The sequence below is a fragment of the Micropterus dolomieu genome, linkage group LG08 (assembly GCF_021292245.1).
Source record: "Micropterus dolomieu isolate WLL.071019.BEF.003 ecotype Adirondacks linkage group LG08, ASM2129224v1, whole genome shotgun sequence".
NCBI lineage: Eukaryota > Metazoa > Chordata > Actinopteri > Centrarchiformes > Centrarchidae > Micropterus > Micropterus dolomieu.
In genome coordinates this window covers 14,605,410-14,616,913 of record NC_060157.1, presented here as the reverse complement: position 1 = coordinate 14,616,913, position 11,504 = coordinate 14,605,410, and the positions used below count along the sequence as shown (strand labels likewise).

General features: G+C 40.8%; 1 protein-coding gene across 1 annotated transcript in view; it reads left to right on the top strand.

The window, feature by feature from the left end:
- Window positions 1-7,889, top strand: part of b4galt5 (UDP-Gal:betaGlcNAc beta 1,4- galactosyltransferase, polypeptide 5) — a 90,566-nt gene extending 82,677 nt beyond the window's left edge. The window contains exons 4-9 of the mRNA XM_046057618.1: window positions 121-248; window positions 1,586-1,702; window positions 1,897-2,084; window positions 2,173-2,295; window positions 2,829-2,930; window positions 3,409-7,889. Of these exons, the coding sequence (XP_045913574.1) occupies window positions 121-248; window positions 1,586-1,702; window positions 1,897-2,084; window positions 2,173-2,295; window positions 2,829-2,930; window positions 3,409-3,556 (806 nt within the window). The 3' untranslated portion in view covers window positions 3,557-7,889. The remainder of the gene's footprint in view (window positions 1-120; window positions 249-1,585; window positions 1,703-1,896; window positions 2,085-2,172; window positions 2,296-2,828; window positions 2,931-3,408) is intronic.
- The last annotated feature ends 3,615 nt before the right edge of the window (window positions 7,890-11,504 follow it).

Genomic DNA, 11,504 nt, shown 5'->3' with positions numbered 1-11,504 from the left:
GGGGTGTGATGTGTGTACAAGCAGTTCAGCTGGGCAGTTAACCAGGAGCATAGCATATACAAGATGTGACACACACACACACACACACACACACACACACACACACACACACACACACAGAGGGCAGGTTGGAGGTGAATATGAGCGAGGTATCTTTGGAAGAGGTGGAGAGATCCTTACTGGAGGGAGAGCCCAACGTGGTCCCAGGAGGCTACTGGAAGCCCAAAGACTGTTTACCCCGCTGGAAGGTAAGTGCGGATGTGACATTGTCAAAAGAACCGTTCATTGTCAAATACACAGGCAGCTGCATAGTGGAACATAGTGCAGATGCTTCCATTCCGATTGATGGTACTATTTGCTGCAGTATGGTGATATTAATTGCGGTTAATCCCATAAACAGCGCTCGGTTGCATTTGGCTTGTCAAAGCGTCAAAAATAACATAAAAAGCGACACAAATATTCTGTATTTTTAAGCCAATTCCAGTTGTGAACAGTTGCACTGAAAAGTACTGTCCCAACAACTCTGCCACTAATGAATCCATAAAGCCCAAAGATCTAGAAACTAGTGAGCTACAGCTGATGTATCCAAACCTCACAAGATCACATTTACTGAGATGAATACATCCCTGTGAGTAAGGTTTATAGTTTTACACTGGAAAAGCAACGTTGGGGGAGACTAATCAGTGTCTGATATTGGAGGTTTGAATCATTCACAGTGCTGCGATACAGTAACTGGCATGTCTAACACGTGTCCCATGCGCAGTATCTGTCATATACATGTTTTTACACCACGTGCTTGCTTATTCTGTTGCTCACTGCGCAATGCAGGATGATTCAGTTGTTCTGATCATCACTGAAAATGCAAAATTTGTACACATTCAGTCACATATCACCCAAGTACAAAGTGCAAGAAACAGGCAGAACATGAATTCAACCCTTTGCTTTGCAGCACTGTTTCATTCTTGAATCAGCCTCCTCCTCTATGTGCTCTTTTTGTTATCGCTCTATTTAAAAATATATATATATATATTTTTTGGTCCAACAGCACAATCTTGCCTGCCATCTGTCTGTCTCACACATTCATTTGCCCTGAGGGACTGTGTATGTTCTGACAACCAACTCTCTATCTCCCTCTCATTAGCCAGCAATCTCCTTCTCATCTACCTCAATAGTCTCTCTCTTAGCTTCTCACAGTTTTGCATTCACTTTCTTTTTGTGACAGTTTTCTTTTTTTATTGAGCTTCAAAGCAAACTTAAAAACAGGGACTGTCATAGCTACCTCTCTATGGGGAAAAATAAACACCTTTCACAGACATTTAGTGCCTCGGTGCATTCATGATTGATGCCTGCCAGATCTCGTTGTGGAAATGAGGTCTTCATGGTAATTAGTTTGTTGTTATGTTATTTTCTACACCCACACTTCCCCATTTCCTCACTGCTAAGAGATCACACCTCTCAGAAACATTTACTTTTTACATACAGTACACTTTACAGTTCAGGGTGCTATTTTCCTCTGCATGTTACCATACATTTATATGCACATCATTTCATATCTTTGAATTCTTATCCATTCTGTGTCCCTTAGGTGGCAATCCTAGTCCCCTTCAGGAACCGACATGAACACTTACCCATTCTCCTGAGACACCTGGTGCCAGTGCTGCAGAAACAGAGACTCCAGTTTGCCTTTTATGTCATAGAGCAGGTATGCACACACATTCACAATCATTGGCAGGATTGAAAGATTCACCTGTGTGTAAGTCCAAACACTTGCAGTAATTGAGTCTCCTTCTTAATAATGTCTTGTGTTTCACAGTAGATAGTAGGTTGAAATGGGTCTATCTCTTTTTTTATTTATTTATTTATTTATTTATTTATTTATTTTTTCCTTTTCGTTAGGGGGGCACGGAGCCATTTAACCGAGCCATGTTGTTCAACGTGGGATACAAGGAGGCTATGAAAGACCTGGACTGGGACTGTCTGATCTTCCACGACGTGGACCATCTCATGGAGAATGACAGAAACTACTACGGCTGTACAGACATGCCCCGGCACTTTGCGGTCAAACTCGACAAGTACTCCTACATGTGAGTCCTGACTCTGTCTCTATGGGGATATACAGTAAATGTAGTCCTTACTTAAAATTAATTTAATATATGTAATTGTCCCCCAAAGGCTTCCTTATAATGAGTTCTTTGGTGGTGTCAGTGGCCTGATGGTGAAGCAGTTCAAAAAGATTAATGGATTTCCTAATGCATTCTGGGGCTGGGGAGGAGAGGACGATGACCTCTGGAACAGGTGAGGGGAACACACACACACACACACACACACACACACACACACAGTCCTCTCTGACAGAGCTGCAGAGCTGTCAGTATAGTTGACATTAGGTGTGCTCAAGAGGTAGGTTTGACCAGTTTGCGCTTAGGATGCTTTTGTAGTAGTTTTGTGTGTGTGTGTGTGTTTTGTTTTTTTTGTCCTCCATTTACCTTTGCCACACATCATTGTTGTCCCTCTCCCCACCTACACAGCTCACAGAAACCTGTACATACTCAGGGCTCTCAGTATAAACCGCCAATTCTGATTGTCTTGAGTATTTGTTTATGTATGTAATGATTCCTTTTGCATGCAGTTTCTGTGAAACCGTTCTCTATTATATTCTTATATGTCCATATCATGTTGCACACAGTGATTGTAATGTAGGCCTACGGCTGTCCATGATGGTATTATGCTTTTTCTGAAAAATACCACAATGAAAGTCCTCACTGCAATGCTTGCTCAGCCTGGCTGTGTGCATTATGGATTAATGAGCATTAAACCTGTTTGTGTAGGGTGCGGTTTGCCAATTACACAGTAAGTAGACCACAAGGGCAGCAGGGACGCTACATGTCAATTCCACATCACCATCGCGGGGAAGTCCAGTTCCTAGGAAGGTTAGTGTCTGTGTATGCAAAGGTCCTTCACAATCGCACACAAATTACACTCACATACCCTTTGGTTAAAAGTGGAAGCTGATAATTGGAATGAGGCTTAGGCTCATGTGGTGTAAGCCAGTCACATGAAACACCACAGCAGTGACTTTGAGAGAATTTTAACTCTTTTAAAGACTTTGCATGTGATATGCTTGTATGCTTCAGGGCTGAATTCCAATCGTGCTCTCTCTGCTCACATTCTAAGTTACTTAAAGTTACAGCCCAATGAATAAATGTTTCTTAATGTGTATATAAGATAGTTCAAGAAGTAGATACTATGTAGACATAATACAAATAATTTCTCCAAAATACATTTGCCATTTTAAATCTTTTAGAAAATTGGCATAATGACTCTAACTGGAACATTAAACTTGCTTGGTACAGAACTGCTGCATGCTCTGTCTCCTCTCCTCTGATGTTTGATTGTTTGTTCTTGCAGATATAGTCTGCTACGCCACTCAAAGGAGAGACAGAAAGTGGATGGTCTTAACAACCTGAACTACTCCCCCCTAGTGTCCAGGAGGCCTCTATACACCAACATCACAGTCAGCTTGAGCAGAAAGCTTGCGCCCATAGCTGACTACTGACGTAGGCACAGCTGGACTGCAAAACACCTGGGAATCAAAGTCCTCTGGGACATCAGCCATATCTCACCAGTTGCAGCACTGCTTAGAACTTTTTAGTTGACTGATTCTTTGCTTCTTCTTTTGTTTTTTTGTATGCAAAAAAAGGAGACTCAAATAAGTATGTTGGATAAATCATATAAGAAATTATTGATAAATGCTGCACTTGTTTGTGCCACAGTCCATCACTCCTCTCATCTGGGCTTTTCTAGTCTTCAGTCTCCACATGCCTTTCGCACCATTTTGGCCTTCAGCATCCATTCATTCATTTGTGTTCTTACTCAGTCAATGATCAGCGCAGCCCTACACTATTGTGCTTGTTTATTAAAATAGGCCATGATACACACACATACGCACCCCCCACACACACAACATTTTGACTTACACGTGCTGACATGGTCCCTGAGGCTTTGATTTTTCTTTGCTCTTGCGCTTCTTATTTCAACAAATGCAGTAAACCTGTGAAAACATTTTGCATGCACACACGACCACACAGCAACTATAGCCGAGTGGACTCTTGCAGCTGGTTCTGCAGAAGGTATGCCAAATCTACAAGTGAAGACAGCCAGAGAAAATAATAGAATGAGTGTATAGAGTGTGTATACTGTATGTGAAGTTTATCCTCAGTTTAGAGAATATTAATACCGTAAGCATCTCTTTCAAACTATATTTTGTCCTGTGAACATACCATTTTTTTAAGACTGTGATGTTTGTGTTTGCATAGTTGCATTGGATGTTCTGGCTGCCTGCAAGTGGCTGTATGTTGGAGAGCAATGTTCATCCTGTTAGCAATAAGCTGTAATATCAGACAGCAGAACTTAGACCTGACTTCCTCACTATACAGATGCAATAGCGCGGGTGCTAGCATGCCCTTACTGGACTACAGAGAAGGAGTGACTGCGTATGCAAACTTCACATACAACACACCTTTGCTTAGGCAAACATGCCACCCTTTTCAGAACCTGTGTGTGCGTATCTGTGCGTAAGTGAGGGAGAGCTATGCAAATGGCCTGCATGTATCCTGTTGTCAGTGAAAGGTCTTCAGGGTGACCTCCAGGAGCCTTCACCTCTGAAAACTGTGACAGACTGACTTTAGATCTCACTTTGTGTGTGGCGTGTGAAGTCCAGGCCAGAGAGAAAGAAACAGCTGCCGTTTTATTTTTAGATCCCACATCCTTAATGTTTACTCACCTTCATTTTTTTTATGGGGGGTAATTGTATTGATTGCCGTCACTGTCACTGGTGTTTACAGAAGCTTTTCCTTTGTTATTTTTCAGATTGTCTTGTGTTTGTAATACTGTTAGCCAGCCCTCCGCCACTGTGGTGCTGTGAAAACTGTATCACTACAGCAACCAATCTGTGGCTGCTGTTATTTTTTTATGTAGACGTGGATAGGGAAGAGAAGATTTGAATGCTTACCTAAGATGATTCAAATGCTTTGTTAGCTTGTGGCCAGGCTTTGGCCAGTCAGTTTCTTTGCATATATCCAATTTTGGGGTGTTGGTCTAAGTTTTTTTTGTTCCGTGGCATGCAGCTTAACACTGTGCATTGACACAACTGTCAGCACTCTGGCAGTACTCAGCATTTGCTAAAATGTCCCTTCCCTGATTTGTGTGTTTGACAGTGTTGATTTTGAGTATAATATCCCAATACTGTAAACGTAGTTCCTTTTTAAAGACAACAAAAATACGTTCAGACACTTTCTCCTCACTGTCTGTCCTCTAGTCATGCAGCTACTTCATTGCACACAAATCGCCTTGTATGCATTTCTTAAGATGTATTTTTTGTGTGTGTGTGTGGAAAATGTAGGTGATGGACAAACTGCGTGTGTTCCCACAAAGAAATAAGAAGTAAAGAGGCTGGACCTCATTTTATTTATTTAATCTTTTATGGATTATTTTCTGTAATTCAGTTTTTATTTTTCTTGCGTTTGATGTGATGATTTAGTAGGTGACACATGACAGACTGTGTTAGATGCACTGAAACTTGTAGTTATGCGTATTTGTGTGGGATTGTGAGGGTCAGGTCTGTGTAAACAGGGAGCTGTTCCATTTCGTTTCGACGCAGATTCCCTCTTCAGAAATGACATGAAAAAGCTGGTTTTGATGAAATGGAACGGACCCCTCCCACCATAGCCTGGTGTGTATTAATCTGCTAAACGGACACGTTGGAGGAGGCCATTTTGTGTGACAACCACAGGAAGAGTTAGACACATGCTAATGGTCACTGTCTTTCACTGAGCACCTCCTTTATACTAATTGATAATCAATGGTGCTGACCTTCCAGAGCTCCCACTGAGGGAGTGTCTCTCTACGTGCTTACTGGAACCAATCCTAACATCATAAAAGGTAAAATCAAAAGGAAAAACATCCCTGTAACTTTTCACCTCTTGCATTTTATTCCAACCTGCATGTGGCATAGATATTCTACCATTTATTTATTTATTTTTTTTTACATCGATACATTTGTAAACCTGTTGCCTTTCCATCCTGCCAGGTGAAGGTAATTTGTGTATTTGTTGTTCTGGTTCATTGCCACACGCATAAGCACGTGTATACCTCCTAGCCAATCACACAGGAGGTGCCCAGTGGAGGTAATGGACAGTAGCAGCATTTGTGTTGAGTTTTCTTTTCCATGTGTGTTTGAGTGAAATGGCTAAACCTTTCAGAGGTCTAACTGTCCTCCATTTAAATTTCGGAGTTTTCGTTTGTTGTTTTCCAGCACTGATAAGAAAATGATTTATAGTGACCTGGTCGTGAACAACTCACAGGTTCTTTTCTAGTGTTTGACAATTACATGCTACACTGTATATTATCTTTTATTTTTTCATTGTTTTAAATTAAAAGCTAGATGGACATATAGCAAAAGCCAAATGGTTTTAGTTTAAGTGTTCAGGTGAAGATTCAGATCTTGAGGTACATGTCTATATAAAGAGGTCCTCTAGATGACATAGATGTTCCTAGAGTCAGTATAAGACTCTATTCTCCACAGTGTAGAATGAGCAGCTTCATTAGCCAACACCGTAATTGGCAAGATGGGTTTTCTGGGACCACTAGACAGCTTTGTCCACTAGATGGCTAAGTAGCGAGGGTCAAATCAGTCATCAATTATTTTGTTTTTTTATTTAAAACAGAAAATTGATTGTTTTAGTTGGTGATAAGAGCATGCTGGCTACTCATTTTCCTGAGCTATATATATATATATATATATATATATATATATATATATAAATAAAGTACATGGTCTCAGTCCACACCAAGGCCAGGCCTGCTGCTCACTCAAGAGGCTTCATCGTACCATGTTCTCACCTGCTCTTATCCATTCTGTGCTAGTTTAAATGAAGGGACCATTCTTTTGGTATCTGACAAGACTGGCAGCCTTAAAGCTTCTTAATTTATTGCAGTTTTTTTTCACTCGAGTTTTTATTTTTTTTTATAAGCAAAAATATTTAAATTGAAAAAATAGCATATCAAGAAAGTGATCATTGTAAATATTGTTGTGTGTAGTGTTTTAGAAATTCTATAAGGTCTTAAATCACTACAAATGCTAGCGTAAAGAACAAGGCTTTGGAGAGGATTGGCTGGGGGTTTATCCGGTGCCATTTACTATAAGTGCTAGTGAAGCTTACACAGTGACATCAATGTTTTTACATCACTGCTTCCCAGCACAGCTTTCTTTTAAAAAAAAATAAAATTATCATTATCCCCTGGATTTTAGATTCCTCTCACGATCTCTGAGGTGTTCTGCATTCCAGTGGCCTCCCTGTATGCTGTATCAGTTGAAGAGATGTATCATAGCAGACGCGGGCATCAGTCTTCAGATGAAGTTAAGTGTCCCTGTATCTGCATGGGATGTGTCTTTGATAGTGACAGCTGTTGGGGTAAGGTGCAGGTCAGAGAAAGGCACTGCAGGATGGGGATGTGTCAGCCAAAAACACCATATGCTTACAATGCAATGAAACCCGGGCACCCAAACCAGCGACACAATCCACTCTAAAATCTACACAGATAAATTTTTTTGTATGAAAGCTAACTATTAAAAATAGAAAAAAAGAAAAAGGATTCAAATTGCTAAATTTTAAAATATATCTTCTCTGATTGTAAGGAGAGACATTCTCCTTGAATTGAAGCCATTTGAAGCCACTTGTCAAAACTTGATGTCAGCCTTATGTGGATCTGTTTGTGTATCGGCATATTATCTTTTGATTATTGAAATTTATATGATGGAGATTTTCTTTTATACCATCATTGTTATTGTCGAAGTACACCAATAAAATGAAACTTGTAAAGATACAGTACCCCGTCTCTCTCTGTGTTTTCGTTCTGTGTGCGTGTTGAGATCCATCTGCTTTAAATGTGCTGACCAGCCCAAGCATTTCCTCACAGTGTGGTCAGTGGCTCTATTTTAAATGTTCCGAATAATAATGTGGTTATTCTGCATCCTAGCACTACGATTGTAAACATGCGCGCACACAAGCATGCTTCCTGTAAAGCGACATTTACTTCATGACCTACACAAAATGCAGAGCACAAACTATGAGTCTATATAGTATATAAATATCAGTGAGAATCCTGAAGTAAGTTTCCTTGTTTGAAGACAAAAGGCCTACATGAGCACCGCAGGGCTCTACACTGTAAGCTCAGGATATAGACCGCATCGCCTCCCCTTAAACGCTCTTGCCCAAACAAGATTGTCTCGTGATCCACAGTTAACAACTGAATCCTAGGCATTTTGGGACCAGATTCCTTTGTTTTAGTACACTTCTTTTAATAGCCCCATTTCCACTCTTGTCACTCTGAGTGCTCTGCTGTGTGTTTGTGTGTTTGTGCGTGTGTGCGCACAATCACATGTACACATCCGGAGCCTGAGACAATGATTATGCTTGTTGGGCTTGACCAGCTTGTCACCCATAAATGAAAAACAGAGAGCAGAATGAGATGCTTTCACAAGAGATCACTTTAGATTCATTGAATCAGAGCAGCTCCGGCCCTGTGGCATTTAGCACATTAACTGCGCATCTCCTCTACTTAACAGAAGTGACAGCTGATAATTTAATTATGCTCTCGGAAAAGGAAATGATAAGTGGCAGGGATGAGATATCTACATGGGAGTGTAAATGTACTTCACAGTATTTTTTTTTTCTCAGCATAACATAAAGGAAAAAGAAGGCTCTGGCAGTAATTAATAAAATGTAGGCTATTGCATTTTAAAATGTCCAAAAATACCCTGAGGTTGTCTGCACTGAAAATGCCCCTGCTTCTTGCCTGCTGGGTAACAGTAGTTGCAGTGTGTGTAAGAAGCTTGGCAGAGGCACTGAGCCCTGCTGGAGTAGCCACATCTTAATGGAGTCTGGGAAACACAAGGCTTTGGTATGCTAACACAAACGTCACTTAGCTGTCAGGCACACATAGAGGGCAGCTCTTAAGATCTCAAGAGTCGTCTTGGCATGTGTATAACACACGCCAGCACACACATACACATCCGTTATTAATTCATCCACACACGCCCCCTTGCCTTGAGTGTTGTGCCACTCAAAGGCTTTGATGTCATTTGTGGCGCCTTTGCCTTTGTATGCTACTTGTGTCTCTATTTCAGTGCACCTCTCCCTACAGAGTGTCTTAATCTGGAATTACTACGGATAACTACATTTGTGGCTTTCATTGGTGTCACACTCTTCATCCACACTTCCTCTGTTCTACTGTCTTTGCGTGTGTGTGTGTGTGTGTGAGTGTGCGCCTCCTGTACATACAGGCTCAGCACTAGAGAGACATGCCCTTCAGCTTTCCACAATTTTTAGCTTTGTGTGTATGTTATATATGATATATGAGCTGACATCATGCATTAAAGGGCCCATGCTCTCATATCTAATCAAATCAGATGTTTGAGTAACAGAGAACAACAGTGCCTTGTGTGTGTGTGTGTGTGTGTGTGTGTGTGTGTGTGTGTGTGTGTGTGTGTGTGTGTGTGTGTGTGTGTATGTGCTGTCTCAGAGAAAGAGAGCTCATGTGTGGATGTCACATGAATTTGTAATATCACTTGGTATTACATAACCATTTGTCATGGTCTCAGTCAGGTATGAGCATTAGCCAGCATTGCCGCAGCCATGCTGCTCCCCCTTCTCTTTGGTTCTATTTTCTCTCGTCATGTTCTTTCTGCTTCCCTTCTGCTTTGTCGTCTCCAGGTAACCAACAGGAACAATCCTTTGTGTAGTGCTGCTTCCCAAGGGACAACAGAGCACCCAGCTGCTGTCAGGCCCTGGGCTGTGTGCCCTGCTGTGTGCTCTAACTGTTTGTGTTTTAGTATATGCTTGTGCATTGAGTATCCGTGCATGCGGGGATCCTCTCCAGCTCCTGTTGTGACTCCAGTTTGCTTTCCTGTCAGGATACAAGGGAGAGAACTGAGGGACGAGGTGGTTGTAAACACATCTGTTTCCGACTCAAACATTCCTCATCCTCACTGACACTGCTGTGCTCTCTTGACTCAACGTCCATCCTTTGCTCTCCTGCCTGCCTCACCCTTGTCAAATCAAGTCATTCAGCTTGAGTATTCCCTTTTCAGTGACCCGGGCACATGTCTCCTCCTTTCTTTGACTGTCACATGCATTGTATCTGCTCATTTTCCCCCTCTAATGCCATTTCATGTACATTTTTTAAAGTTTCTTATTACATACTGCTTTATTCCTCCTGACTCATGCTAAAAGATCTTCTCACTATCATCCCTCAGCCAGTTATGTTTCCCAATACAGCATATTCATATTTGTCTTTGCCTGTGCCCTCCATCCTCAACATCCACTCTGTATTGCCCCTCCAGTATTTTTGCCTCTGGTTTTCATTATGCTGTGATTGCTTTATCCTGTTCTGGTTACTAAGAGATGTTGTCTTTAAAACTATTTGCTGATGCTGTACTGAAGACCTGCTGACAGTGCGTCAGTGGTGCAAGGTCAACTAATTTTTTACAGCTCATTTCACTCGGCTTCATTCATTATCATTGAGTCTCACCTAACCTCTGGCTCTACAAACACTGTAATATCCTCCACACTTTCACCTAATGACCTCCCCTTATCACATGACCATGTCATTTGACCACAATCATGTGAACTAGTGTGGTTTGCAACTTCAGTAAAAATGCGCTCATGCTGTTTCAACGGCTTTTCTATCAAACAAGCACAGTTACCTTCATGTATCAATTTAGTAAAGTCAAGGGGTTGGAACAAAAATTGATTTCTCTAGCAGAACTTGCTTACTCTGTGCAGTCACGCATCAGATTCCTCCAGCCTGTATGTGGTGCAGCATATATTAATGATACATTTCTGGTCCCCATTACATGTTGACAGCCAGTTAATCAGTGAGAAATGTTGCTGTCTTAAACTATGTGCTAATATTTGGTGAAACCTGCAGAGAGTGCAATCTAATTTACAGGCTTAGTCATAATTCAAAATCTGTTTGCTGTTCTTAATCTGTGATTGCAGCTATTGAGAGAGAATAAATGTGATGCAGCTGTTCAGAAGTTCATTATTTTCAGGTTAATACTATGGCTTCTCATCTGTCATGTGGACTTCAACATGGGAACCTTAGTAGGTGTGGCAAGCCATTTTAACTTTTATTCCTTAAAACTTACGAGTCGCTATTTAAAAAGCTAATAGTACTTATTTATTAGTAACTATTCCATTAGGTACTATTAACTATTCCCGTTTTACTAGTAACAATTGATTAGATACTAGTACTTAATTTTTAGTTACTAGTAACTAATCCTTTATTTACTATTAACTCTTTCTTTAGTTACTAGTAACTTCTGAAATAGTTACTAGTAACCATTTCCATTTTACTAGTATCTATTTTTTAGATACTAGTACCTATTCATTAGTTACTGGTACTTATTCCACTAGTAACCTGAATTCTTACTAGTAAATTCT